The following is a 26,710-nucleotide window of genomic DNA, read 5'->3' as shown; positions in this document are numbered from 1 at the left end:
GATAAGGATTAAGCAGCTTTGAAGGTGCAACTGAAGTTAGATATCAGCAAACTGGAGTGTATTCAACTTGGGTTCCTTACTTTCCTCACCAATTTTAGTGGTCCCAAAGCTAAAATAAGAGAATATATATTGTAGAAGTAATTGATTAGTTGACTGAGAAAGTCAAGGGAATACAGGAATTTAAATTGTTTGGTTAAGTGATCATTAATTGAGCTACTACATACTACATGCTTTATCAACATACCCATAATTCTCACAATTAAATGAAGATATCGCCGTGCCATTTTACTTCATTCAGAAAGTAGAAACAACCCAATACAGCAATAAAAAGAAATGAACTTCTGATACATGCTACAGTATGAATGAACTTGAAAACCTTATAAGTGAAAGAAGCCAATCATAACAGATAACATATTTTATGACTCTATTTATATCAAGTGTCCAGAATAAGCAAATGCATATAAACAGAAAGGAGATTAGTGGTTGCCTAAGACTAAGGGAAGGGCAGGGCAGGGGGAAGGGAGTAGGTGGGGATTTAGGAGGAATGGGGTGACTGCTGGGTATGGGGCTTCTTTCTGAGGCGACAAAAATGTTAAAAAATTAAGACTACAGTGACGGTTGCACAACCCTGTGAATTTACTTGAAAAAAAAAAGAAAGAAAAAACAACAACACTGCTCTGTATATTTTAAATGGGTGTATTTTGTGGTATGTCAATTATATCTCAAAAAAGATGTTAAAACAACCAACCAACCAAACTCAGGCTCAGATTTAGCTTCTTTGCCCGAGGTCATCACACAGTAAGACAAAGGTAGAGCTGCCCAGATCACTCAAGCCAAAGTCATCTTCAGTACGATAGTAGCTACCATTTAGCAAATACTAACTATGTATTAGAGTTTTTATACACTCTCATCTTAATTCATTAACTCTGTGAGACAGACACTATTATCTCCCTTTTTAGGTGAGAAAGCTCAAATTCAAGTGAAATAACTGGCCCAAGGTCACAGAGGTGATAAATTAATGAGCCAGAAATAAAAGCATGTATTCTACCATTTCAGACATTCAATTAAGATTATCATCAGTGTTTGCCGTATCCATGCATGGTGACATCCACTATATTTACTTAACATTTTTCTTAAAGTCATTTGCTTCCCTTGCCTGACACAGCTGCAGGGAAGAATGGAGCTACAAGGTAAAAGGTGACACTGGGGCTAAAGACAGGAGTATAAAACCTAGAGGACAGGACATAAGACTGACATGATAACAGCATTAAGGGAAGAAACTGCAGGGAAAGTTCCCACTGAGAAACAAGGCTTGCTGAGGAAAGGATCCAGCCTGAGAAGGGTGTGGGAGGGGGAAAAATGGACAAGTTGTAAAAGGCAGAAGACAGACGAAGAGGAAGAGACTGTAAGTTTGTAGTTGAGGTTCAAGAGGCAGGGTCAAAAAGGATTAAAAGAAAGGAGGTAGAGGTGGAAAAACAGAAATGAAAGCAGCAAGATGGTTAGGAATGGGGTGATAGTTGAAGGGAGGAGGGAAGGGTGTTGAAGAGGACAAAATGAAACCTACAGAACAGTTACCACGAAAGGCTGCAATGGAGTGAGCTAGGAGATTTCCGAATAGGCAAGAGGAAAGTGAGAACGAAGCAGGATACCAGGAAATACTCATGAGTCTGGATTGGAACCAAGGAAGCATCAGTCAACATCTGGTAATCAAAGTAGACAGGTCACCCACAATAAATCTCAAGTAAAAGTTGTCCCATGCTTCAGAAAACACTACCCTAACCAGTACTGCTCAAACCAGGAGGTCAAAGCTTCTCATTAGGCCAGTTTGTGGCCAAATCAAACCCAGTGGACTAGGTAAAGCAGGTTCCAATACAGCAAAGCTCAGGTTCACTAGGGTGAGGAAGTAAGAGAACCAACAACAAAAGAAGCTGCTGTAGTCAGAGAAAAGAAATTCCATGTTCAAAACTGTGGCTCCAAGATGCTGAAGAAACTACAAGGTGAGCTGGTAAAAAAGTTCATTTGACTTCATAATGGAATCTTATAGTCTAATAGAAGTCTTAAAAAGTAGAAATTGCTGGTAAGGAAAAGAAAATACAAATAGGTTGTTTAGTGACATTTTAAAAGCAGTAATTCAATAGCCAAAACAAAGGAGTTTCTAAAGCCAATAATGCACCAGGACATCCAAAATAATCCATGTGTTACTGACCATCTATAATAGCTGAACAGCCAGTATGTCTAAACTTAAGGTGATATATACAATTTCAGCTTTATGGTAAAAGATAAACTGAAGGATAATTTGTTTTATTAACAGACTCTGTATTTAAAGTAATTTACCCTAAGCTTCATTAAAATAGAAAAGTTGCTCTCTTAAAAAAATTTTTTAATGTTTATTTATTTTGAGAGAGTGTGTGTGTGTGAACAGAGGAGAGGCAGAGAGAGAGGGAGAGACAGAGAATCCCAGGCAGGCTCCACACTTTCAGCGCAGAGCCCGATGTGGGGTTCGAACCCAAGAACCATGAGATCATGACCTGAGCCAAAATCAAGAGTCAGACGCTGAACTGACTGAGCCACCCAGGCGCCTTGAAAAGTTGCTCACTATTAAATGAGTGGATTAACCATTATTTAACATGTATACAATGTTCCAGAACATTTCTATAGTACATCTATACTGTATTCACTTACACCTTTTGATGTTTCTAAATTGGGAAATACTACCAGGTTCCTTCTCCCTGTCCCTGCTACAGTATCAAATGAGAAGGTCTGAAAGGTTATAGCCCTTTGGCTTCATCTATCGAAGTCCTTTGATTTCAGACATCTTCTCTGTATGAATCATTCAAGCTCTAACAGACATGCTAGTTGTTAACTACCTGCCTATACCCTGGATTAGGCTACTTATTGGATCTACATGATAAATACTACACATGCTATTCTGATCTATTCATCTGATTTCAACTCCACTGCTCACTCCTGATGCTGCAGTTTGCTTTTACATCCCTTAAAAACCAGGTGTTTTCAACCCTCAAGTTCAACTCCTTTTCTTCAGGACGTGGTCGTTGCTTGCCTAGCTGTTTTTAGTTCTCCCAGAGACACTCTTCTCACCCTTGGCATGACCCAGTGTAACACTTTGGAACTACACACTGCCTAGCATGTAAGCTTTCAAAAACTGGAGGAAGTCTCTCACCATTCAGAGAACTAGTCAATATAGAAGGCTCTTGTTTACCTGTTTACACACACACACACACACACACACACACACACACACACACAATCTTTCAAAGTCCTGTTTGAATTATCTGACTTTTTCCTAATTTACACTAATAAGAATACAACACTAATAGTAAGTAGGTCCTTTCTGACTTTCACCATTTCTAATCAGAAAGTTCCCTCAAAAAGACAACATATAGTATTTCTTTAAGAACAAGACAAAGCAAAAAACAACAACAAAAAAAAAACAACTTAGTTAACTCCAGGAAAAGTTTAACAATATAATCTGCATCAAGACTAAGATTTGCAGTTCTCTAAATAAAGTATTCTATTCTTTCCTGGTGGTAGAGATTAAGAAAATATATATACACATGGGGTGCCTGGATGGCTCAGTCTAAGGTTAAGCATCTGGCTCTTGGTCGCAGCTCAGGTCAGGATCTCACAGTTTCATGGGTTCAAGCCCCGAGTCAGGCTCTGCACTGGCAGTGTGGAGGCTTCTTGGGATTCTCTCTCTCCCTCTTTTCTTTCCCTGCCCCTACCATATTCACGCTGTCTCTCTCTCAAACTAAATAAACTTAGAAAGAAAGAAAGAAAGAAAGAAAGAAAGAAAGAAAGAAAGAAAGAAAGAAAGAAAGAAAGAAAGAAAAAAAGAAAGAAAGAAAGAAAGAAAAAATAGAAAAGAAAAGGGCACTTGGGTGGGTGGCTCACTCAGTTAAGCATCTGACTTTGGCTCAGGTCATATCTCGCAATTCAGGAGTTCAAGCCCTGCATGGGCTCTGTGCTGACCACTTAGAACCTGGAGCTTGCTTCAGATTCTGTGTCTCCCTCTCTCTGCCCCTCCCCTGCTCACACTCTGTCTCTCTTTCTCTCAAAAATTGACAAACATTAAAGAAAATTGAAAAAAAAAGGAAAGAAAAAATATACACTCAAATAAAATACCCACATGTAACACAAACCTACCAAAATTGACTTGTATTATTTGTTCCTCTAAAAGGATATTTTATATAGGCTATGTATGGCTCTTATCTACCAACAAAAAGAGAGAACAAGATTACAAAAGGAACATGGGTAAACAAAATCCCATTAAAATAACTTTGAGGACCCCCAACTCCACAACTGGGTTCAATCTGCCGTTTCTCCCTTGATGCTCTCAAAGCACATGTAAGATAATTGCCCTTATCTAATTCCATCTTATCCCATACTAGAAGACAGAGACCATGTTTTATACACAGCTGTATCCCTAGTATCAAGGGCCAGCACATAGCAGGCATACAAATGTTTGTTAGATAATAAAATAATCAGGATGTTAATTATAATCATTTCCATGAAAATTTTTACAAAGAAAACACAATATTAATGTATAAGGTCTGGAAGTCAATAGCTGAAGACTAACTTACCATATAAATGAGTTTTAAAATGCAAAACAGTATAAACCAAGGGCAATGGATCCCAAAACAGAATTTGTGGTTAATAAGCTACGGAGGTATACTGACTAAAGTAACAATGGATGTTATAATAGATAAATCTCAAAGTGTGACATAATAGCTTATTTTTATTTCATGCTTACATGAAGTCCAAAAATCCATGTTAATGATCAGCTGTGGGCATGAGGAGGCTGGAGATGACCCAGGCTGACAGAAGTTCAGCATCCTTGGACCCATCAATTCCAAAGTTGCTTTGGCAGACAACACCCAGCCAGCAGGAGAGAGGAGAAGAGAGAAGAGAGGATTGTTCAAGAAAGGTTTGTATTTGCCAGGTCTGAAGAAACACTCAACACTTCTGCTTAATTTCCTATGGCCATATCTCAATCATATGGCCATCCCAAATGCAAGAGGGGCTGGAAAATATAAGTTAGCTGGGATCCAAGAGAAAAGGAAACAAGCTTGGTGAAGAGCAAACCACTCTTTTTACCTTAAGAGGTTTTACAATATAGATTCTGGAACATTACCCCAGGTGATTCTTATTCAGTATGTCTAGTAGGACACTAAAATCCTGTATTAAAGAAGGCCAACTGATTTTGATGTATGCCCAACTTAGGAATTACTGGCTTAGGAAGTAAACAAATTGGGGCAAATAGGAAAAATATTTCCACGGAAAGTTTACAACAATGTGCTGGATAAAAAGAAACCTGAAAAGTGATGAAAAAATCGAGACTTTGTGCCTAAGAGAACAACACAGGTACAACTTGGGAAATTCCTCCCTCCTCTGGCCTGTGATCCGTCTCTCAAGGCTCTCTTCCTAACTCTGGTAGCTTCTTCTCAGGCTTCCTTTCCTCCACGCATTCCATATTCCCCATTATACTCTCCTAGGCCATGAACTTTTCCCATTAAGTGATCTCACTCACCTCTATTACTACTGAAAACACTTTTCTCTGAGCCCAGCCTCACATTTAACTGCCTCCTATAACAACTTTCCCAATTAACTGTTCTACTAGGACCTAAACGTATATAAAACTGAATTCATCTCACCCTCAAGCCAACTCCTCTTGTTGCATATCCTACCCACGTAGGCTCCCTAGTCAAAACCCTATGAATCAGACAAGTTGGACTTCATAATTAAAAGCTTTTGTGCTTCAAAGAATACTAACAAGCAAGCAGAAAGACAGCCTACAGAATGGGAGAAATTTTTTGCAAATCATATATCTGATAAGGGACTTGTATCTAAAATATTTAAAGAACTCCAACTCAACAATAAAAAGACAAATAGCCCAATTTAAAAAACTGGGCAAAGGCTATGATGAAAAGATGCCCAACATTATTAGCCATCAGGGAAATACAAATCAAAACCACAAGGAGATACCATGACTAAACAATGAAAGAAGATAAACAATAATAAGCATTATTGAGGATATGGAGAAACTGGAACCCTCATGCACTGCTGGTGGGAATGTAAAATGGTGCAGCCACTCTTGGAAAATGGTCTGGCAGTTCCTTAAAAGGTTATAGAGTTCCCATATGACCCAACTAGTCCATTCTAAGCACCAAGAGAAATGAAAACTTTTGTCCACATAAAAACATTTGTACACAAATGTTCTTGCAGTATCATTCATACTAGCCAAAAAGTGAGAATAATCCAAGTGCCTGTTAACTACTGAATGGATAGGTAAAACGTGGTATGATACAATGTAATATTATATTATTCAGCAATAAAAATACTGACACATGCTACAATACAGATGAGCCTTACAAACATGCTAACTAAAATAGGTAAATATATAGAGACAGAAAATAGACAGACTAGCAGTTGTCTATGGCTACGAAGGATGGGGGGTTGAGGGAATGATAGTTTAGGGATAAGAGGTTTCTTTTCAGTATGACTAGAAATGATCTAAAATTGATTGAGGTGATGCTTATACAGCTCTGTGAATATACTAAAAATCACTGAACTGTACAACTTAAATTGGTGTGAATTATATTGCAGTAAAGCTGTTTAAAAAAGAAAAGGCTATCAAACTTTTTAATCCAGAAAATGATGCAAGAGAAAAGGCTGCCTCTCCAGACTAATTTATACTTCCTATTATAAGATACAAAGCTGGGGGGTGGGGGGGGGTGGGGGGAGAGGCTGGTACCTTAGGTAACAAGAAATAAAGTTAAATGTAGTAATAAACTATAATAATTCTCATTCTGGGCTTCTGAACAAGTAGATATTTCATAAGCAACTGCTTTCTGATTTTCCTTTTTAAATATTTTAACTGTCACATGCTGTATGTTTTAATATTATCTGTGTTCTTAAATCCTTAAGAGTAGAAAAGATATACCTTTAAGTTTATAATAAATTTAAATAAACCATCACCAATTAAGAAGTTGAACTTAAATTTACTAGGCAAAGTGAACTTTTCACTAAAGTTGTGGGAGTAGTAGTTCTACCCAGACTTTGCCTTGCATGCCAATCAGTATACACAGAGAAGAATTCTTCATTCTTTTCAATTTTAATGTTAATTTTTGTTTTTAAAGAGAGAGTGAGCATGCACACAAGTGGGGGGAGGGGCTGAGGGAAAGAGAGAGAGAATCCCAAGCAAGCTCCACACTCAGCCTGACACAAGGCTCAATCACCCAACCCTGGGATCATGACTTGAGCCAAAATCAAGAGTTGTATTCTCAACCGACTGAGCCACCCAGGTGCATCCAGAAGAATCCTTTTTTATTTTTATTTTTTTTTCAACGTTTTTTATTTATTTTTGGGACAGAGAGAGACAGAGCATGAACGGGGGAGGGGCAGAGAGAGAGGGAGACACAGAATCGGAAACAGGCTCCAGGCTCCGAGCCATCAGCCCAGAGCCTGATGCGGGGCTCGAACTCACGGACCGCGAGATCGTGACCTGGCTGAAGTCGGACGCTTAACCGACTGCGCCACCCAGGCGCCCCAGAATCCTTTTTTAAAAAACCAGTATCATATAAGGAAGGTGGATGAATCACTTAACTAAGAACTGGGACCAAGGAGCAGGAGTAGAAATTAAACTTGAAGTATTTGAGTACCTTTAACCATTGCATACCAATGTACCATTACATTTTAAAACATTACTGGTTAAAGTAACTGGAGATTTCATTAATATTTGCTTTAAATGAGAAGCACTGTATAACTATATGATTCAGTATCACTGTGTGTGTTTGATGTGAACTGTCCACAGAATACAATCTCCAGAACAAAAAGACTTTACCCTAATATATTCTTCCCAGGCACAAAACTGTCTCCATGCGAGTCTCACTTCAACCCAGGTTGAGTGTATTCACTGAATACTAATTTTACATTAGACTAGAAAAATAAAAAGGAAATAAGATACAATACTGGAAAGAAAACCTAATACAACCCAAATTTAACCACTTGGATTATCTGCTCTTTTTTACTACCATAATCAACATTAATTGCATTTTCATATTTAATTTACCCTAGTGGAACTATGCAACAAAAAACTGTCAGGTGTCATATAAGACACTCTTAATTGTATACTTAAGTGAGCCATTAATATAGCTATGAGGATCCTTTAAAGATATACTCATTCCCATTCAAACTTCTGCTTATTACTTAATGTGCTTGGCTTGCACTAAAATGTTTTACATATGTTCTGAATGATAGCAGTAGCCACCTAACTGGTCTTGGGTGTTCCTGTTTGTCTTCTGTAATCCACTCTTCTAAAACCCATAACATAGTGGCTATTTAACTTGTGGGTGTTGTGGACTCCTCACAGGTTCTAATAAAAGTTATGACACCTCTTAAGTACATATATGCATATTCCTCCAGAAGCCCTTCACAGACCTTAGATTAAGAAAGCCCATCTATTAGAACTTCCCTCAACTACCAATCAAGTCCAAACTTCTTAATATCTTGTATTCAAAGTACTTCACAATGTAGTCACTGTTAGTTTAGCTGATCTATCTCCCATCCTTTCCAACTACCCACACCAATCAGATCTATCTCCTCAGTACCCCAGCACAGATAGATATACTGTATTCTTTTTTTGGCCTGCCTTCATAGTTCTCTCTTGTTGCTTTCCTTCAAAGTATTTGCTTTCAACAAATCCTTCCTGTGAACCTCAAATACTTCCCTTGCCATAAAAGTTTCCTTCCACCTACAACCAGATCACCTGATCCTTTCTGAATTCTGAAACATGTTATCTACATCTTTTATGTTCCACAACTTTACATGTTCTATTACTATACAAGGCATCAAAAACCCAGTAAACACAAGACACACTTACTTTTTAACTGTTAGATACATGTCCAAATAACATGCTCCATATGCTTTCTTCAACCTCTATAAACCCTTTCAGGTGAAGTGTTTCAGATACTGTGCATTTATGTATCATTTCTCCTTTTCTAGCCAATAAGACTTTTAAGGGCAGAGATGGTGGCTACTGTACCTTTGTGTGCCCCAAAGTCTCCAACACAAAGCAAGGGAACACTCAATAGAGAATACTTGGATATATAAGCATTCAGTGTTTTTCATGCATTTCACATATTCTGTACCCCTAATTATAAGGTTTTTTTTAGGATCTTTTTTTTTCTACTGAAAGGTCAAAAAATGCTCTACCCTAAGCAGATACTTGATCAAATGAGAGCATACTAACTATCCAAAACAGCAAATTATTCTCACCCATTCAATATCTATTTATTGATATATGCTAACCCTGCTCAAAAAAAAAAAAAAAAAACCCTTCAACATAACAAGAATCCTTACCTAATGACCATTAACCCAAAAGAGAACACAAAGATGGCTCCTACACAAAAATAATCCAAATATAAAAACTATTATCCTTTAGTGCTACTGCAAACAAAGTCTAACTCCAGTTTTAAAACAAATTCAAAAAATAGAAACAAACATCCCAGATTATACATGTGCACACTACAAGAAGCAATAAAACAACATAAAAGTATAAAAATTTTTAAAAGAAACTCTTTAATATGATAAAAATTTTATGAACTGATTCATACTACATGAATGGATGAACCTTAAAGATATTATACTAAGTAAAAGAAGTCAGACATAAAAAGTCACATGTTGTATAATTTCATTTGTATGAATATCCAGAATAGGCAACTTCATAAAGACAGAAAGTAGTAAATCAGCACTCCCCAGGGGCTAGAGGTAAGGGAAAATGGGGAGTAACTGCTAATGGCTACACAATTTTGCAACTATACTAAAATCTACTGAATTGCACACTTTTCTGGGGGTGTTACTTATTGAATGTTTTTTTAAAATTGAAGTACAGCTGACACACAATGTTACACTGGTTTCAGATATATAGCATAGCAACTCAACAACTCTATTCATTATGCTATGATCATCACAAGTGCAGCTACCATTACTATGATGGTACTGTGATATGATACTATTATATACTACTGACTGTTATTTCTTATGCTGTATGAAAATCCCTGTAGCTTATGCATTCTGTAACTGGAAGCTTGTAGCTCCTACTTCCTTCATCCCCTTTAGCCCATCTCCCACTCCGTTCCCCTCAGGCAACCACCTATTACTTACGGGACTGTTTCAGATTTTTGTTTGCTTGGTTGTTTCAGATTTCACATGTAAGTGAAATTCATATGGTATTTGTCTTTTGCCTACTTATTTTACTTACCATAATACCCTCGAGGTATACCCATGTTGCTGCAAATGTTCTTTTATTATGGCTGACTAATATTCCTGTGTGTGTGTGTGTGTGTGTGTGTGTGTGTGTGTGTTTGAGGAGCCTCTATACAGTTTCCCACAGTAGCTACACCGATTTACGTTCCCAGCACACCTTTTTCTCCACATCCTCACCAACACTTGTTTCTTTTCTTTTTGATTCTAGCCATTTTGACAGGTGTTAGGTGATATCTCACTGTTTTTTTAAATTTGTATTTCCCTGATGATGAGTAATGTGGAGTATCTTTGCTTGTATCTGTTGGCCATCTGTGTTTCTTTGGAAAAATGTCTACCTAGGTCCTCTGTCCATGTTTTAATCAGATTATGATTTTTCCCCAATGCTGAATTGTGTAAATTCTCCATATATTTTAGATATTAACCCCTTATTAGATATATCATTTGAAAATATCTTCTCCCATTCAGTAGGTTGCCTTTTCTGTTTTTTTGTTTTGTTTGTTGTTGTTGTTGTTGTTTGTCTTTTACCCATTGTATATTCTTGCCACCTTTGTCATATGGTAATTGACCAAATAAGCAAGTGTTTATTTCTGGGCTCTCTATTCTGTTCCATTGATCTATGTATCTACTTTTGTGACAGTATCATACTGTTTTGGTTATTACAGCTGTGCAGTGCATCTTGAATCTGGGATTGTGATACCTCCAGCCTTTTTTTTTTCCCCCTCGAAATTGCTTTGGTTGAAATGTACACTTTAAAGGATGACTTTTATGGTATATGCATTACATCTTATTTTTTTTTAAGTTTATGACCATTCTAACTATTTTATCTGAAAGAAAACTGCTCTTTTAAAATAAGAATCTTATTTTGTAGTTTGTTTTCTCAAGCTAAGCTAAACTCATGATTACAAACTGGTCCCCTACCAGCCTATTTGTAAAACTACAGCTTTAACTTTTTAATCAATGGTAACTACCAACTTACCTACCAATACTTATAGAGAGATTTTTTTCATAAGTATCTGGATCTCTAACTTCCTAAAGAAAATTGGAATTTTAAAAATACTAGGCACACCTGCACAGTAACAATGTCCTGGAGCTAATAAGCAGCAGCTAATATACCTGCTCCTATCTGCCATGATCGCCATCACTCCCTACTATCTTCTAGGTGCTAAACCCAGGGCCAGTTACCATTTAGCTTCCCAATTGTGAGTTTGTTACCCTACACAGTCTGAACAAAGACAGTCTTCTCTCTCTTATGAGGGCAGACTATGAATCATTTCTGATAAATTAAAATGTAATTGCTGATAAATTAAAATGTAATTATGTAATTGGCCAAAAGGTACAAATTTCCAGCTATAAAGAAGTTCTAGGGATCTAACGTACAGCAAGCAACTACAATTAACAATACTGCATTATATATATGTGCATGCATGCATACACACACACACAAACTTCAAAGCTGTGAAGAAAGTAGACCTTATCTACACACACACACACACAAAGTAATTGTGGGAGGGGACGGAGGTGTTAACTAACCTTATTATGTATTCCTTTTGCATTATATGTATGTATCAAAACATCACACTGTACACCTTTAACTTACATGTTATATGTCAATATTTCAATAAAGCTGAAAAATATACTTTTTAATTTAAATATAATCATATGATTACATTTTTGCTAACTGCAAAGATAAAAATCTGGATAGTGATACCTGTTGAATATAATCCTACAACTGTAAGAGATTCATGCTGTATAAACACTTTAATGTGAAAAAAATCGAGGGGACAGTTCATGTTTCTAGTCCTCAAAGAGAAAACAATTTTCGCCTCATTTACAATTAAAAATTATTTTCATCTACTAACAAAGAATAATGCACTAGTCCAAGTTCTTGTCCAAATATCCTAAAGTTCACAGGTGACATTTCACATATTATCACTACAGTGAGTATTAACAGATACTATATAAAACCAGAGTAGCATCCCAGTTGCTTCATAATTGCAATTCATGAATGCAATGGTACAATCAGATTTGATGTCCAACTGAAAACTCAATCCTGTTCTTACCCCCATATTAGGTATTGCCATGGAAAGGGGGAAAGCTGTCTTATCCAGATTTACCGGACATGAAAGCAAACTGCTTTATTTAATCACTGATTTTATATTTAAACCATCTAGAACCCACCTGATGCTTATGCACACAAAGAACAACTCCTATCCATTAATAGGTTCTATTTATAATAGTTGTATTTGCAGAGCTAGAACAAAATACAAGGTAAATATGGCAATAATAGAAAAAAAGTAGGTTGAACTATTTCCTATCCCAAATGTAAATGAGGACGGAGTTAAATGCTAGGTTAAGTATCTTCCAGCTTTAAAATTATGTGTACTTATCTACACTGTCAGCTCCTTTTCCCCAAATAAAATAATTCATCTACCTGAACTGTTTTTCATGTAGGTTAAAATTATATTTGTATTCCATTTCATTTTTACTCTCATTTCTAATAGCCAATAAAATATCAACATACAAGATGACTTATAAAAGCAGCTATTCCCTTTGAAATAGGCAAATCAAACTCATTTCTCAAAGTCTTCCAAAAGAGAGACCAGATGAGTCAATTACTTTGTAGTTTAGAGGTAAACCTCAACGTTCTTCCCGTCTGAGCTATGTCACTTCATTAACTTGTCCAAGTAGCCTTAAGTTTACAGGTGACATTTTACATATCATCACCACCACTGAGTATTAACAGATGCTATATAAAACTGGAGAAGCATCACAATTATTTCATAATTCCAATTCCTAAATACACAAATGCAAAGGTGCAAGTAGACTTTGTGTCAATCTGAAAACATAATCTTGTTTCTGTTTAAACCTGATGGTGAATAAAATGAGATAATCTCCTAAAAGTGCACCAAATTCCTAATGCACGCTATGATCCAAATCGCAGAAGTAACGTTTTCAAAAAGGAGGACTAGAAACAAAATAAAAATCAATCATTACTTCAACTATAACCTAGAGAAGCACAAAGTGCCATTAGATTGGTAAAGATTAGAGAATCTAGATCTTGAATTTTACACCTTTAAGAGTATATCATGACTTGATTATACAGGAATTAGTTATGTTTTACCTGTTATTCTTCAACAGTGCTATCCCATAGAACTTTCTGATGACATAAATGTTCTGTATCTGTGCTGTCCAATACCACAGTCAATAACCACATGTGGCTACCAAGCACTTGAAATGTGGCTGCCAAGACTAAGAGTAATGAACTTTTTATTTTATTTAATTTTAACTAATTAAAACTTATGTTGCCACAGGTAGGCTAGTAGCTATCATAATGGACATTGCTATTCTATCACTTGAAATACAATGTATAAACTTCACTGAACAGGAGAGTTTTTCAAAGTATCATTCCTGACGCTGCTAACACCAGCTAAAACCTTCCTGATACCCAATGATACACGCGTTAAGCCAACGGCCTAAAAAGAAAACAAAATTCATTTATGAAATGAGAATTCATGATACCAAGATTCAGAATTTAAGGCACAGTATTCACTAAGAGATGATATTAAAAAAGACATCTCAAGTTTTTCCCCATTGTTTCTGAAAAAGGGGTACTCACTTTAAGAACAGTTTCCCAATATATGTAAGTTACTTTCCCTTCAAATCTGCCCAGTACCTTCTGTTCAAAAAAACAAATGGCAAAAATAAATTCTCAGCACTATTACGTCTACTGCCTCTCGGTAAATTTCATACGTTAATTTTCCTCTCCTTAAAGAGACACAAATGTTTGGAAGCCTCTGCACCGCCTGAAAGCCTTCTTACCCTTATTTCCATATTTTCAGGTGTACAAATCATTCTGATATAGTTGCCATTTCGTTCCTAGACACAATTTTTTTCTTCAGTGCGAAAGAGTCACTACTCTTTTCGGCACTTCAGGTATTCTTCGACCAGCTCTTCGTAAGTCAAGAAAAGTAACCAAAATGGTGCACAAAATGTCAAAAGAAAACAAGTCTAGGAACTTGCAGGTTGAATAGCTAGTCCCGAAGCAGAATCAACCGACTTTAACCCGGAGAGAGCGTGCCTCAAACTATCCGGCGAAGCAAACAGGCGAGCAAGGTCGTGACCTAAGGTCACGGCCGCCAGCACCGCTCCCGCCCGGCAGCGGAAAGCCACCTGTTAGGCCCGAGCCTCACCTGGCAGGAGAGAGGAGGTGCACACCCGGCAGCGCGCCGGGCGCGGGCGCCTAGGCGGCCAGCGCGGGACCCGCCCCTCACGCGGCGGTGACCGGAGACGGCGGCGAGCCCCCCAGCCGCACGTGGGCTTCACCCGGCCGGTGCTTCGCTGACAGGCGGGTCGCCCGCGGTCCCCGGCCCGGCCTCAGCGCGCTAGTCCCCGGGGCGGCACCCCGCCTCCCTCGCACCCACCCCGCCGAGCGGGCGCCCGGGCGGCCCACACAGCTGGCCCGCCGCCCTCCCTCCCTTCCTTCCTCTCCGGTCGGCGCGATCCCGCCCCGCCGCCCCTCACCTACCTGGTCACGGAGTTTGAGGAACGCCATGGCGGTCGCCTCCGCCGCCGCCCCGGCCCACCGCTTCCGCCCCCGTAGCTTCGGTCGCTGCCCGGAGCCAGCGGGTCCGCGGCTGGCTGCGCTGAGGAGTCCGCGGGCAGGGGGCGGTGCCGCCTCCCGGGCCGCCCGCCGCCGCTACCGAGAGGTAAGGAGCCCGGTCGGTCCCGCCTCCTCCTGAGTACTCCCCCGCCCTCTTCTTTCCTTTCTTTCTCTTTCTCTCAGCTGCCTCCACACGCTGCCGCAGCCACAGCCGCCCACCGCCGCAGCCGCCGCCTCCTCACGCCCCCTTCCCGAAATACCCTGGCAGCCCCCGCGGCCGCGCCGCTCCAGCCCGCGGCAGCGGCGGCATCCAAACTCCACTCCACAATATTACCACCACCGCCCGCCGCGATTGGCGGCTGCGCGGGGGAGAGGCCAGAGTAAGCCGAGCGCCCATTGGCCACGCCACCGCGCCCGTTCGTTGCCCCCCCCCCACCTCCTGGAGAGGGAGGGGGCGGAGAGAAGGAAGCTGCGAGGGGTGGGCTGCGAGCTACTGCGCGCGGGGCGGGGGAGGTGGGAGGGGAGCGGCGCCAAGCCGGGGGAGGGGTGGCCAGGTACTCCAGGGCGCGCGCCCCGGGCGCGGTGGGCGGAGCCCTGGCTAGAGGTGGCGCGGGGGTGGGGGGGGGAGTATCTGGAAGCGGGGTAACGGCACTGGGCTCGCACGTGGAGGTGGAGTGCGGACGCGCCCCAAAGCTAGAGGACGCTGAAGGAACTGGGTGAGGGGCCGGAAGGGGCGTGAGAGGTGGGCACCTGGGGGCTGCTGCCTTCCTGCGAGGGGAGAGAGGCGAACCGGACGCACACGTGGAGGGAGAGTGAGAATGCGCCCCTGGGCTGGGGGAGGAAGAAGGAGTCACACGAGTGGGGGGAGAGGCGTTCGCCAGGAGGCTGCTGCCCTCTCGGGGACTGTGGGCAAGGCCAGAAGGAGGGGGCTACAGGGGAGCGTAAACTCCCCGGGTCTCGCGCGTCGAAGGAGAAGGAGTGCTCTTCCCCAGCACACGCCCCTCCGGACTTGGACTGGGCACGGCAGGGAGTGAGAGGTGACTCTTGGGGGCTGCCGCCCTCCCAGGGGCAGCACGGAGCCGGAGGGAGGGGGGAGGGGAAGGGGAGCGATGCTGCACTCGGGGCGGAACAGCGGCATCTTTGCAGGCCAAACAGGTTGTGGACGCTGGCTGGAGTCTTTCTCTGCCTGTAGTCCCAATCCGAAGCAAAGCTGTGGTTCTCCAAAATCCTCCTGCCCGGCTTGGATTTTTTTTTTTCCTTTTCTTCTCTCGCATCTAAAGGGTTTTGCCTCCCACTCGAGAGAAATCAATTGAAAAAAAATAATAAAAGATGTGCTGGATTTCCAATAAATAGCATCCTTGGATGGAGAAGAAGAGAAATGATTCCCTCACCCTGCCACACACACACCCCACGCCACCCCACAGTTCTGAAACGGCTTTTCTAAGGCAGCAGCACACTGTTGCCATTCCAGGCTTGTGTGGGAGAAGGCTGTTGTGCGCCTGTGTCTGTCCGCCTGGGCGGCTCCAGCCCCTGGTTAATAAAAGGTACAGATGGTTAGAGCACAAATGTGTGACGTCAGGCTCGGTTTAAAAAAGTCCTCTTTTCCGACATCAATTGTGTCTCTTGGGACGGACTGTATTTAGAGGATCGATTTGAGTCTAGTGGCAGTCAGGAGAAAAGGGGACCTATGCCAGGACTGTCAGCTTATAATAATGCTGTCCTTAAAACAAAAAGCTTATCTTTAGCCCCATAGAAAATGAAAATATCAGAGTGCAAAATGAAGAACACTGCTGATTAATAGTATGATCCTTCCAATATTCTATGACATATCAATGCCTTGATTTCATAGAAACAATTTCTTATCTAAAATTAACAATCCTCATCATAAATTATATTTTCTGCTTGAAACGGAAAGATTCTCCTAAGAGGTAGCAATCATGCTGAGGCTAAAAAGGAAGCTAAACTATTCTTGCTTTGTATTATTTTCAGTATCTCACTCTCCTATACTTCGATAACTTCAGCAGATATTATTTGTCATTCAGCCACTCCTTGTCAGTTCAGTGAGTGTGAATGAGTTAGGTTGTGAAAGCATTTGAATTTTCCAAAACAAAAGTGTGATGATATTACTAGACTACTTTGTGATTACAAGTCACCTTTGTAAATAATTACCCACAGGCTATACCCAACATAGTTCTTAGTCAAGGGGTGTAAGAATTTACCCTCATTCCTACGTGAACCTGTTAAGCACTGTGGATGTCTAGCCAGGAATTAATATGTCCCCTTCTCCCCCAACTTCACTCTCAATATCTTCCCCAGGTTAAAGTTCTAAAATTTAAAAGCACAACGGCAACTTGATTCACAACACGGCAAAGATTAACTTTTGGGAGAACACAAGTGCATTTGAGAGTATGAATTTAAGTTGTGGACAGTGTGCATTTTAATAGGTTTTACAGTTGAGCTAGTGAAACTTTTCAGAACTCACCTGAAAATCCTAATGAACAATAATTAGTGAAAATATTTTATAATGTGTCATCTTTGACAGTCTTGCAAATGGTGAGCTCTGAGCTCTCCTGGTAGAGAATGCTTAATATCTAGCTCAGTTCCCACCCTTCTTTGTCCTGAACAACATGTAACTTGAGTCTTAATTTCACAATTTGTAAAAATTAATCGTAACATTACCTGGCCTGTTCATCTCACACAAATAAGATAATGATAGGAAAGGCTGTGGGAACTCTGCAGGACCCTTCAAATATAATGTTATTACAACTACATTTCCAAAGCTGGAGAGAGGATAACAATCATTCTGGAAAGTAAGAATAAAAAATGGATATGATTGAACAATACAATGAAGTAAGATTTGTGTTCAGATTCTGATAAAATTTTTCAAATCTTTATGATAAGGTTATTCCTCCCTATTATAAAACATTCAAATATTAAAGGAATCTATAGTATTGAAAAATCCCATATCATCAAAGCTAATGAAGCCAGGAACTTGAATGGTCAGCAATCTCTCCTACCCATTCCCTCACCCCCACCCCCACACACACTTCTTAAAATGTCATTTTCATTCTCTTTTACTACAGCCAGCAGCTCTATTCACATTTTAAGTACTCTATAGTCAAAAAGGAAATGTCAAATTTAAAGTTTCAAGGAATGACTAATCAGTTGGGCTAGACTCATGTGACCAGGCCTCAGTCCAAAGGAGCAAGGTCTTAGAACTGAAAACAGCTTCCATTCAGAATTCATGTCTAAAATGGTAGAAGGAAAGGTGTCATACAGATGTGACCACAAGGGAAACTGCTTTGATTTAGGCAGTCACAGTAAATTTTATGTAGTGTGCTGCTATGTCTGGAGAACTTGTCAGCACCTTAAATGTGTCACTTCATTTACGTTTTTCAATAACCTCAGTTATCTCTTTGTGTTGGGAAACGGGCCCAGAGATGTTGTGAGCCCATAGTTACCTAACTAATGTCAGGGTCTGGATGCATGAGAGCTTTGAAAGCCAGAAGAGCAATTAATGTGGTAGGAAATTTTGAACCAGATGACCCTTATATAAATGATTTTTATATAGAGACTGAAATACATGGAAAATGCATATAATAACCTGCCAGAGCAGCCAAGATAAGTTCAGAGACCTGAAGGATAGATATAGAAGAGCCAGTATACATCTAAAAGAGTTTCTGGAGGAGAGAAAATGAGAGGCAATATCCAAAGAGATGATTGTGAGAATTTTTCAGACCTGAAGAAACCATGGGTTACCAAATCAAAAGAAAATGCTGAGGCTCAAGCAGAATAAATTTTTGAAACTAAGACCTGTATAGAGGAGTGAAATTACAGAATACCAAATGCAATAAGAAAATGTTAAAAGGTACCATTTTGACAGGAATGAGCTGTCAGCAGATTTATAAGCAGCAATAGGTGACAGAAGGAAAATATCTTCAAAGTACTGACAGTCCATAACTGAAAAACTAGTATTCTATACCTAGCTAAACTATCTTTCAAAAGGAAGAACAAAATAAACACATTGTCAAATTTAGTACTCACAGATGCTCATTGGAGGACATACTAAAGAATTTGCTCCAATAAGAAAAGCTGAACCCAAAAGGAGTAAGTAAGTATGGGATAAGGAAGAATAAACAAATTAACAAATATATTGGTTAATCTAAATCAGGATTGTTTTTTTATATTACAGTATTTTGGAATTTTAAAACCAGGTGAAATTAAAATATTAGCCCTTAAAAATATCATAGATGATGGCAGAAAGGGAGTTCTGAATTAAAGACTCAATTTCTTTTACTCAGGAGTGAAATATGCCTTAACTTCAGACTTTCACAAGTTATTATATTGGTTAAAATCCTTTGTTGCAAACAACAGACTTCAAGCAAGAATTTCTTAAATTGACATTCAGCAGCTCCAGGGTTATTGGGTAAGAAGAAAAAAGAAAAGCTTGGGTTAAGGTTCTAGAAAAAAATTGCCCTAAACCATGCAGCAGAACTTTCATGGTAAAGAAACTGCTGCTATTCCCATCAAACACTAAATGCCATGAACTCAACTTTTCTTCCCCTGTTCCTGCTATCAACATCAGGACTTTGCAATGACTGCCGCCGTTATAAGCTTGATGTTTTCATCTTTACCTACACCAGGAAAATGAAAGCTGTGTGCAGAGCATGTATCCTCACATTCCTCACATTTCCACAGGTGCTTCTGGCTAGCACAGCATATGTCATAGGCCCGCATCTTGGTTGCAAGGGAGGCAAGAAATCAGAGTTCTGAATTTTATATTGGGAAGGTGAGATTTATAACCAGGGAATTATCCTAAATATAGAAATGTTATTTAAAAGATTATGGCGGGGCACCTGGGTGGCTCAGTCAGTTGAGCATCTAACTCTTGATTTCGGCTCAGGTCATGATCCCAGAGTCCTGGGATCAAGGCCCCCATTGGGCTCCACACTAAGGGTGGACCCTGCTTAAGATTCTCTCCCTGTCTCCCTCTTGCCCCTCTCTCCTGCTAGTGCTCTCTCTCTCTTTCTAAAAAATAAATTAAAAATAAAAGATTATGGCAGCCTTGAATATGACAGTCTATTACTGATATATATATAGATAGATATAGATATAGATATATATTAAACATTGAAAGGTATTCGCCAAAATTAGAGAAGTAGAATGTCTAACTTCTGAATCTATAGAGGAAAAAAATGACCTACAGAAAACTTAGTTACTGGATTAGCAGGCAAAAAAGAAGAGAAAGAAAAGCAAAAGATAAATAGGAAACAAGATTCTAGAGAGAAATCAAAGTGGTATTAATAAATATAAATGGTTTATATTATTAAAAAATGACACAAAAAACACATTTAGACAGGGTTTTTAAGGGAAGAAACACAGCCATGTGCCATTTGCAACTATATAGTTAGAACATATTACCAAACATTTGGAGAAAGGCAATTTATTTTTTAAAAAACTACCAAGAAAATACTAACCAAAAAATTGTTCATCTAATAATATCAATATCCAACATAAGAATTTAAAACAAAGATTGATAGAGATAGAGTGACATGTAGTAATTATAGAAGGAACTATCCACCAGGACAACCTACAGTCATGATACAATGATGAACTAATGCGCACTTAACCTCATAGAGCAAAGTTTGCTAGAACTACATAGAGAAATTGATAAATGGAAAAACTAATAAACAAGCAGATAAAAGATTAGAATACCATGGGATCAATAAGCTTGATATCATGTGAGATTATAGATATGTACACACACATACACACCCATAATCAGTAGTAAAATATAGTCCATACCATTCCTCCAGACATTTAGTCCAGCCATTTTATAGGTAAATTTTACAAAATGTGCAAGAGAAAATGCCTCTCCTTTGTTTTACTTCACAAAGTAGGAAGCTAAAAACCAAGTGCATAACCAAGACTTCTGATGTACCAAGTGCTTTTCAGATACCTTGTCTTCCAAACACCCTCTGACATATCTAGTATTGTGTTCTTGTTTTTGAGAGAGAGAGAGCATGAGCAGGGGAGAGGGGCAAAGTGAGAGAGAATCTTAAGTGGGCTCCATGCTCAGCAAAGATCCAGATAAGAGGCTTGATCCTATGACCGTGAGATCATGACCTGAGCCAAAATCAGGGGTCAGAAGTTCAACCAACTGAGCACCCAGATACACTTGTCAAAAACATACCCAGTTTTTGACAAGTGTAATTGTTTCAACAAGGCCATGCAGAACCATTTCATTTGGTCAAAAGCTCTTCCAAGGAGATCTCTGCTTAACTGCTTCAAATATCTTTGCTGGTGATAGCTGCTTTGTGTTTGAAACACAGAAAACGCATATAATAGACTACATAGGATAAAGATAAACAAATGTGTGCAGAGTATGATATAAACTATGTAAACAAAAACAAAAACAAAAAAAGCAAAAATCCGAATAGGGAAAATTTTAAGCCTGCAAAAAAAATATACCCCAATATTAAATAAAGTTATGTTTAAATAACAGAAGTAGGAGTCATTTCTTCTATTTTTTGTACCCTGCATATTTTGTTCAGTGAGAAATTGTTTAAGTAGTTTCCAGATATATTAGTGCTTCATGGTTCCATTACTTCGCTGGAATAAAAAACACATGAGACATACAGAAAACAACTGTCAAAATCGCAAAAGAAATTCTGACTATAGCAATAAGTACATAAATATGATTGGACTAAACATGCTACTCAAAAGGCAGATACTATCAAACATAATAAAACAGCAAGACCCAACTCTATGTCACAGGTCTACAAGAGACACACCTGAGTTTAAAGGTATTATATTGAAAGTAAAGGATAGAAAAGATAGACCATACAAACAGTAACCATAGGAGGCCTAGAGTGACTATATTAATATCAGGCATATTGACAGACAAGAAATATTATTGGAGATGTTTTTGGTAAATGGTCAACACATCTAGAAGATATAATAGTTATATATACATCAAAGAACCATCTCCCAAAATGTATGACACAAAAACTGGCAAAAGTGAAAGGAGAAATAGATAATAATAGACATTTCAATATCCCACTTTCAATAGAACAACTATAGAAGACTTTAACAACACTATCAACCAACTTGTCTTAACTAATATTTATAAAATACTCTGTCCAAAAGCTGCAAAATGCACATTTCTTTTCACGTGCATATGGAACATTCTCCAGGCTAGACCATATACTATAGCCTAAAACAAGTCCCAATAAAATAAAGAAGACAAATTATACAAGTATACAAGACAAGTATGTCCTCTGGCCACAATGGAATTAGAGATCTATACAGAAAGACATCTGAGAAAACACTAAATAGTTGGAAATTAAGCAACACACTCCTGAATAACCAACGAGTCAAAGAAGAATCACAAGGAAAATTAATCAAATTTCATGGCATGTATCTAAAGCAGTGCTTAGAGAGAAATGTGTAACTTTAGATGCCTATATAGGAAAAAAGTTCTTACATCCAGATGGCAAACAGACACATGAAAACATGCTCAACATCACTCATCATCAGGGAAATACAAATCAAAACCATAGTGAGATACCACCTCACACCAGTCAGAATAGCTAAAATTAACAACTCAGGAAACAATAGATGTTGGCAAGGATATGGAGAAAGGGGAACCATTTTGCACTGTTGGTGGGAATGCAAACTGGTGCAGCCATTCTGGAAAACAGTATGGAGATTCCTCAAAAAATTAAAAATACAACTACCCTATGACCCAGCAATTGCACTACTAGGAATTTATCCAAAGGATACAAAAATGCTGATTCAAAGGGGCACATGTACCCCAATGTTTATAGTGGTGCTATCAGCAATAGCCTAATTGTGGAAAGAGCCTAAGTGCCCATCCCATGATGAATGAATAAAGAAGATGTGGTATATATATGTACATATATATACATATACATATGTATATGTATATACAAGAAATGTATATATATAAACACATATGTACAATGGAATACTACACAGTGATGAAAAAGTGAAATATTGCCATTTGCAACAACGTGGTTGGAACTGGAGGATATTATGCTAAGTGAAATAAGTCAGAAAGATATCATGATTTCACTCATATGTGGAATTTGAGAAACTCAACAGATGAACATAAGGGAAGAGAAGGAAAAAGAAGATAAACACAGAGAGGGAGGCAAACCATAAGAGACTCTTAAGTACAGAAAACAAACAGGGTTGCTGGGAGGTGGGGGAGTGGGTTAAATGGCCAACAGGCATTAAGAAGAGCACTTTTCAGGAGAAGCACTGGGTATCATAGAGATGAATCACTAGGTTCTACTCCTGAAGCCCAAGACTACACTGTATGTTAACTAACTTGAAAATTAAATAAAAGAAAAAAAAGTCTTAAAAACCTAAGATTCTGCATTAAACTAGAAAACAAAGAGCAAGCTAAACACAAAGCAAGTAGAAGGAATTAAGTAATTATTATAGCAGAAAAACAATAGAGAAAATTTTTTAAAGCTGATTCTTTGAAAAAAATCAATAAAATTGACAAACCCTTAACTAGACTGACCAAGAAGCTAAGAGAAAAGGCACTAATTACTAAAGTTATAAAAGATAGAAGGATATTGCTACCAACTCTGCAGAAATTAAAAGGATTATAAGGGAATATTATCAACAGCTATATGTCAATAAATTAAACAACTTAGATAAAATGGAAAAATTTCTATAAGTACACAAATAACCAAGACTGACTCAAGAAGAAACAAAATATCTGCATAAACCTTTAACAAGTAAAGATATTGCATTAGTAATTTAAAATCTCATAAACAAAAGCCAGGCCCAGATGGTGTCACTGGTGAATTCAATCAAACGTTTTAAAGAAGAAATAAGAATGGGGTGCCTGGGTGGCTTAGTTGGTTAAGCATCCAACTTTGGCTCAGGTCATGATCTCATGGTCCGTGAATTTGAGCCCCACGTCAAGCCCTGTGTGGACAGCTCAGAGCCTGGAGCCTCCTTCGGATTCTGGTGTCTCCCTCTCTCTCTGCCCCTCCCCTGCTCATGCTGTGTCTCTCTCTCAAAAATAAGTAAACATTAAAAAAAATTGTTTAAAGAAGAAATAAGACCAACCCTTCACAAATTCTTTGAGAAAACAAAGAGAATACTCCCCAATGTATTTTATGAGGCCAGTACTATCCTGAAACCAAAGCCAGTCAAAGACATCACAAGAAGAAAAGACTGCAGACCAATATCCCTTATGAACAAAGATGCAAAAATCCTTAGCAAAATATTACCAAATAAAGTTCAGCAACATGAAAAAAAAAAAAAAGAATAATATATCATGGCCAAGTTGGATTTATTCCAGGAATGCAAAGTTAGTTTAACATCCGACAATCAAGTAATGTGCTATATTAATGTAATAAAGGACAAAAAACTCATAATCTTCTCAGTAGAGCAGGAAGAGTTAGCAAAGGAGATTGAGTGGGATAAGAAAAACCAGAAACCAAGAATGAATTTCAAGAAAGAAAGAGTAGTCAACTGGTTGATTGCTGCTAAATCCAATAAAAAGAGAAATTGGATTTTTTTAGGGCCATTGGATTAAACCATATGGAGGTTGCTGACAACTTTAGGAAGGGTTTCAGAAAAAATGGTATAATTAAAAACCTGATTGGAATGAGTTAGAAGAGAATGAAAAGTGAAGAGGTGGAAAAAAGGAATAAAGACAACTTTTTAAAGGAGTCTTATTCTAAAAGGCTGTAGAGAAATGGAGCAGTAGTTGCAGGGAAACGAGAAGCCTAAGGGAAGCTGTTTTTGTCTTTTAAGGTGGTAGATATTACATCCCATGTATAGGCTGAGGTGTGATACAGATGAAAGGGAAAAATTGACTATGCAAAAGAAAGAGCAGTTACCTGTAGAACAAAGTCCTTGAAAAGGCAAGAGGAAATGAGATGTAATTCAGAAGTAGAAAGTATCAAGAACTCTGCAATGTATGAGATTTTATCCACCTTGCATGCTAACAGTTAGCCTGTCATAATTTCATGGATGCTGGCAAAAAAAAAAAAAAAAAAAAAAAACATGAGACCCCTGGGTCAGAGACAAAGGATTTCACCTCTCACAGTAAAAGCAGTAGCCAGAGATCAGAATTTTATTATATCAATTTCCTGAGCCTCAGTTCCCACAGAGCAATGTGAAGAGGGCCAGGAGATGCCTGTACATGCAGTGGGTTGCATTACAAGTAAGGAAATCTGAGCTTAGTGAACCTGAATCTTTTACACTGGGAAGTAAACATGCCTGTCCTTTGCTCCAGAGAGAGACATTATTTTTATTATAGTGGACAGTAAATATTCCTGCTTTTTGCTCCAAAGGAAGATACTATCTCTGTCTTCCCAGGCTATTCACTCTACAAATATCCTTGATAAGATAGCCTGAATCAAAACAAATATGAGAGACACATGGAGAACTATCTCTCAACAGAGAGTTTAACCTTATTAGAATGGACACTTCATTCATTTTAGGACATGGAGGTTGGGAAAGTGGGGAAGATAAGATTATTGGAAAAGATGCTGGTACCTCTCTTTTGCTTAATTTTATTTTTTCCGCCAGTATATCAGTGGGTGAGAATATCAGGTAAGAGTGAGTATTGGGCATTGAGAGTGTGGGATTTTTTTTTTAATTTTTTTAATGTTTATTTATTTTCCAGAGAGAGAGACAGAGCAAGAGTCAGGGAGGGGCAGAGAGAGAGGGAGGATCTGAGCCGTCAGCACAGAGCCCCACGCAGGGCTCAAACTCGGAACTGGGAGATCATGACCTGAACGGAAGTGGGATGTTTAACCAACTGAGCCACCCAGGTGCCCCGAGAGTGTGGGATTTAAATTAAAAAAGTCTAGAAGAACGAGAGTGGGTTGACTAAGGAAATGAGGGATTACTGGGCATTGTTGAGGGCCCTCCTCTAATTTATAATCATAAGTTTAAACAGTCAGCACAAGTTTTGACTGTTTTAACAAGGTTTTTTCCACTGCTTAGGTGTAGGGACAAGATAGGTAGAGAGTTGGCTTTAACCAGGATTGGCATTTTTCCAGGCAAGTGATAAAGAAAGTGGCAATGGAGTTGTGGATGTACACAAAGGACTGATTGCAGTGAATGACCAGGGATTCTAGGCTGGATGAAGAAGAGAGTGAGGAGAGGAAGGGACAGTTGAAACACTGATGGGGCCAAAGGATCAGAGCTCCTGATGGGGTTGCAGAAGGGTTGGAGTCAGGCTATTATAATAAGTGAACTGGAAGACAAGAGGCAGTAGTCAAACAATGGAATGCTTAAAAATCAAGATTTAGAATTACAATACATAACCATGAGAATGGATGGCTGAGGTGGGTGGAGAAAAATCTCATTGGAGGTGAAGAGTTCAGTAAACTAAGTGGTCAGAGTGTCATATAGTTCATTTATGAGCTTATTGAAGTCACCAAGAAAAACGAGTCACATGGAAAGAAAGGTAGTGAACCAGTTGCTAAAATTTTCAATGAATGAGGGGAAGTAGCTGGAAAGTTACAGCTGATTATGACAGGGAGGGATGGCAACTACTCTTTTTTTAATGTGTTTTAATTTATTTTTGAGAGAAAGCGAGAGTGGGGGAGGGGCAGCGAGAGAGGGGGCCGAGGATCCAAACCAGGCTTTGCACTGACAGCAGTGAGCCTGATGCAGGGCTTGAACTTATGAACCGAACTGTGAGACCATGACCTGAGCCAAAGTCAGACACTTAACCAACTGAGCCACACAGGTGCCCCTTTTTTTAAATAGATATTTATATATATAACCAAGGAAGCACTGTGGGAGAGACAAATTATCACT

The 26,710-nt window shown here is 39.0% G+C and overlaps 1 protein-coding gene and 1 long non-coding RNA gene across 8 annotated transcripts in view; one reads left to right on the top strand and one right to left on the bottom strand.

Annotated features, from left to right (window-relative positions):
- The window catches only part of ANKRD28 (ankyrin repeat domain 28), a 198,159-nt gene extending 182,941 nt beyond the window's left edge, over nucleotides 1-15,218 (bottom strand). For 3 of the 5 annotated variants that reach the window (XM_058729830.1, XM_058729829.1, XM_058729832.1), the window contains exon 1: nucleotides 14,810-15,218. Coding sequence is in view for 2 of the 5 variants with exons in the window: in XM_058729829.1 (XP_058585812.1) it covers nucleotides 14,810-14,836 (27 nt within the window). In the remaining 3 variants the exon portion in view is untranslated. Of the gene's footprint in view, nucleotides 1-4,771; nucleotides 4,880-14,809 lie in introns of all 5 variants that reach the window. The other 2 variants (XM_058729828.1, XM_058729835.1) reach the window with 1 other exon arrangement.
- A 286-nt stretch (nucleotides 15,219-15,504) lies between these two features.
- LOC131511808 (uncharacterized) overlaps nucleotides 15,505-26,710 on the top strand; it is a 38,380-nt gene continuing 27,174 nt past the window's right edge. For all 3 annotated transcript variants that reach the window (XR_009261750.1, XR_009261752.1, XR_009261749.1), the window contains exon 1: nucleotides 15,505-15,600. This is a non-coding gene — a long non-coding RNA (uncharacterized LOC131511808). The remainder of the gene's footprint in view (nucleotides 15,601-26,710) is intronic.

The sequence above is a fragment of the Neofelis nebulosa genome, chromosome 5 (genome assembly GCF_028018385.1).
Source record: "Neofelis nebulosa isolate mNeoNeb1 chromosome 5, mNeoNeb1.pri, whole genome shotgun sequence".
In the NCBI taxonomy this organism is placed as follows: Eukaryota; Metazoa; Chordata; class Mammalia; order Carnivora; family Felidae; genus Neofelis; species Neofelis nebulosa.
Note: the sequence above shows the minus strand (reverse complement) of the source record. Positions and strands in the feature narration are given on the sequence as shown.